Source organism: Tuber melanosporum (assembly GCF_000151645.1).
Source record: "Tuber melanosporum whole genome shotgun sequence assembly, scaffold_104, strain Mel28".
Lineage (NCBI taxonomy): Eukaryota > Fungi > Ascomycota > Pezizomycetes > Pezizales > Tuberaceae > Tuber > Tuber melanosporum.
This window is the reverse complement of record NW_003298760.1, coordinates 384,862-388,159: the sequence shown is the minus strand read 5'-3', so window position 1 is coordinate 388,159 and position 3,298 is coordinate 384,862. Positions and strand designations below refer to the sequence as shown.

At 52.8% G+C, this 3,298-nt stretch overlaps 1 protein-coding gene; it reads left to right on the top strand.

Moving 5' to 3' along the window:
- Nucleotides 1-468: 468 nt before the first annotated feature.
- Nucleotides 469-2,298, top strand: GSTUM_00000137001 (uncharacterized protein). XM_002835363.2 has 1 exon: nt 469-2,298. Exon 1 carries the CDS (start codon nt 540-542, stop codon nt 2,196-2,198), a length of 1,659 nt encoding a protein of 552 aa, XP_002835409.1. The 5' UTR covers nt 469-539; the 3' UTR covers nt 2,199-2,298.
- Nucleotides 2,299-3,298: the final 1,000 nt, after the last annotated feature.

Sequence of the window (3,298 nt, the reverse complement as noted above, 5' to 3'; positions counted from 1 at the left end):
CTTGATGAGTAATACTAGTAGTAGTAGAGGAGGGGGTGTACAGTACAGTACCGTAGTTGAAGTAAGTCGAGTTGGACAAATGGCTGCCGTAGGGAAAATATTATCATAGGCTGCCGGCAGCAGGGATTCTCCCGAAACTCCAAATATTCCGGGAGTGGGGGAAGCGCTGAGCCGAGTTAAACGCACGAAACACATCTGAGCCACAAGGGTTGCCTGCAAAAAGGTCTTGGCACCTAACCTCCCACCCCTGTCAAGCCTTCAGTGTCGCAGGACCAAGGGATGAAATGGGCGGGGCAGCTTGCGGTTAGAGAGAGCACTAGGAAGTGTGGAAGCAGTATGATACCTTCGAGTACTTAATCGCCCGATATTCCCCTAAGATCACACCACACATTTGTTTAAGCATTTCTTCACACTTACCTCCCCGTCCGCAAAAGAGAGAGAGAGAGAGAGAGAGAGAGAGAGAGAAATATCCGTCTATTACCATTACCACCGTTGACCGCGGGTGCCCCTCCTGTTTCCCTCCCACTCACAATCTGACCATGTCCACAACCAATATCCTGGCGGGTTGCGCCGCGTCCACCATACTCCTCTCCCGTCACACCCAGTTCGGCGCGATCACCACTTTCATACTGCTAACCTCCCTAGTCTTAACCTGCAAGCTCCTATACCGCGTCATCCTCTGGCCCAAGCTCCTCTCGCCAACCCGACACCTACCGGGGCCTTCCAGCCCCAGCTTCCTGATGGGAAACTTTGCCATAATCCAAAAAATGCAATCGGGGGGGCCGCACGCCATCTGGTTGCGCACCATCCCGAATAGCGGACTGCTACGGTACCTGGGCATTTTCAACACTGAGCGCGTGTTCCCCACAACGCCGGAGGTGCTGAAGGAAGTGCTGCACACCAAGAGCTATACCTTCATCAAGCCGACGCTGCTGACGAACGACATTGGCCGCATTCTCGGGAAGAGGGGACTGCTTTTCGCGGAGGGTGAGGAGCACAAGGTACAGAGAAAGCTGCTGTTGCCGGCCTTCTCGCACGCGCATATCAAGGGGCTGGTGCCCGGGTTTTGGTCCAAGGGGGTGGAAATGACGGAGAAAGTGGCCGAGGTGGTGCGCGCTTCCCAGAGCGCTGGCGGGGGGGAGCAGGGGGTGGTGGTGGAGATGGGGAAATGGTGCTCATTGGTGACGCTGGATATAATCGGCTCTTCCGGCTTTGGTTATGAATTCCGCGCGCTGGAGAGCGCTTCCGTGAGCGGTAGCCCGGAAGAAAAGTCCGGCTCCGAGTTGGCTGACGCATACAATACAATCTTCAACATGGGCAGTCCATCCCGAATTGTGGCGATCCTATCCTTGATATTTCCTGCTTTCCTCGTGCAGTCCCTCCCGCTGAAGCGAACCCGCGACGTCGCGCACGCAGCGTCCACAATAAGACGTGTAACCGCACAGATCATCGCGGCCAAAAAATCCGCCCTGGCCACCTCCCAGGAAGATGCCGAATCCAAAGACATCCTCTCCGTAATGCTAAAATCGAACGCCTACACGGGCTCGGACGGGGAGTCCAGCATGCGTGACCAGATGATGACCTTCCTAGCCGCCGGGCACGAAACGACCGCTACGTCAATGATCTGGGCCATACACACCTTATCCCTGCCGGAGAACAGGCACATCCAATCCCGCCTCCGCGCTGAGATCCACGCCGCGTTCCCCTCCGGCGCGCCGGCGACCATCACATACGACCAGCTCTCAAGCCTGAAGTACCTCTCCCACATTACGTCCGAGGTGCTCCGCTTGTACCCCCCTGTCGGCGTGACGCTGCGCGTAGCAGCCGAGGATACGAGTCTGAATGGGGTGTTCGTGCCGAAGGGTACGTCCATCGTGATCTCCCCGTTCGCGATGAACAGAAGCGCGGCGCTGTGGGGCGCCGACGCGGAGGAGTTCAGGCCCGAGCGGTGGGCTTGCGGGGAGGATGGGACGGCCACCGTTGAGAGCAATTATGGGTTCCTCACGTTCCTGGCTGGGCCTAGGGGGTGCATTGGGAATGTGTTTGCCAAGGTGGAGTTTAAGTGTCTGCTTGCGGCCGCGATTGGCAAGTTCGAGTTTGAGCAGGATGGGAAGAGGGAATTGGTTGTTAAGGGGAGCATCACGGCGAAGCCCCGGGGGGGCATGCCTGTTACGGTTAGGGAGGTGGTTTGGGGGTGAATTTTTGGGATATTTTGTGAATATTGTTTATTATCGAGGGGCGAAGGAAGGATGGAAGGATAGAATCATATGCGGTCACTCGACTGTTTCTGCGCCATCACAATATGGTTGGCGGCAAAGTTTGTCCAATACAACCTCACTACTCCTATGCAGGGGCGGACTAAGCAGAATGCTATCACAGAGGTATAATAAGGCTCTGTTCGGCACCTATGATACACGTTGGGGTCGCTTTGCACCATGCCAACATAAAAGAGTGAGGCATAAAGTATTGGTGTCAATTATTTGTTATGGTGCATATGCAAAATTTCAGTAGCAGTAGTGCAGCACGCCCAAGAAACATGGCCCCGAGAGGATGTCTATCTCCTAGTCAACTATAAACAAAGATAATTTATAGGTTAGTGGGCCTAGCTTTTAGTTTAATACATTTATCATACCGGGAAAAAAAAAAAGAACTCTCCAGGTTCTTGTTGGGCAATGGGAGGCTTGTGTCTTCGGACAAGCTGGTTGTAGCGTACAGTACCTCTAGTTTTGAGAAAAATCGGTGTCAATACCCCCCTGCTCTGTACAGTACTTGTACATTGTACAGTATAGTACTTTTTTATGCAAGGCGCTTGTATTTCGTTAGAATGACTTATCAGCTGGAGTAGGAATATGGGTGTGTTTTCACAAACAACGGCGTTCGACAGTGCAGAGTCTTTCATCGAAATGTTTTTCTTTTAATCGGGCGCTTCGAAAGTGCGGGGGGGGGGGGCGCTCCAAATACGTGTTATGTAGGAGAGAATTTGGCAATGGGGAAATACTTGCGATATCTGTGGTGTCCCAAACTCTTTCACTTTATGAAATGCAAAGATGCCATGAAAAATTAAGTCCTAAAGGTGGAAATATCATACCACAGTATGATATCTGCGGCGTGCCGAACGCGGCCTAACGAAATAGAAGAGCTCAAAAATTCGTCGAGCGGGGAAAACTGGATCGGGGAGGAACATAAAATCATGGTAAACTGCCCAACCAAAAGCAACGATCCAATGAACTAGAATCACCCTCTCTCTGCGACGCCCTCTCACACAGTTGGTAACCGACCCGGCTTTGTTAGCTAAAAT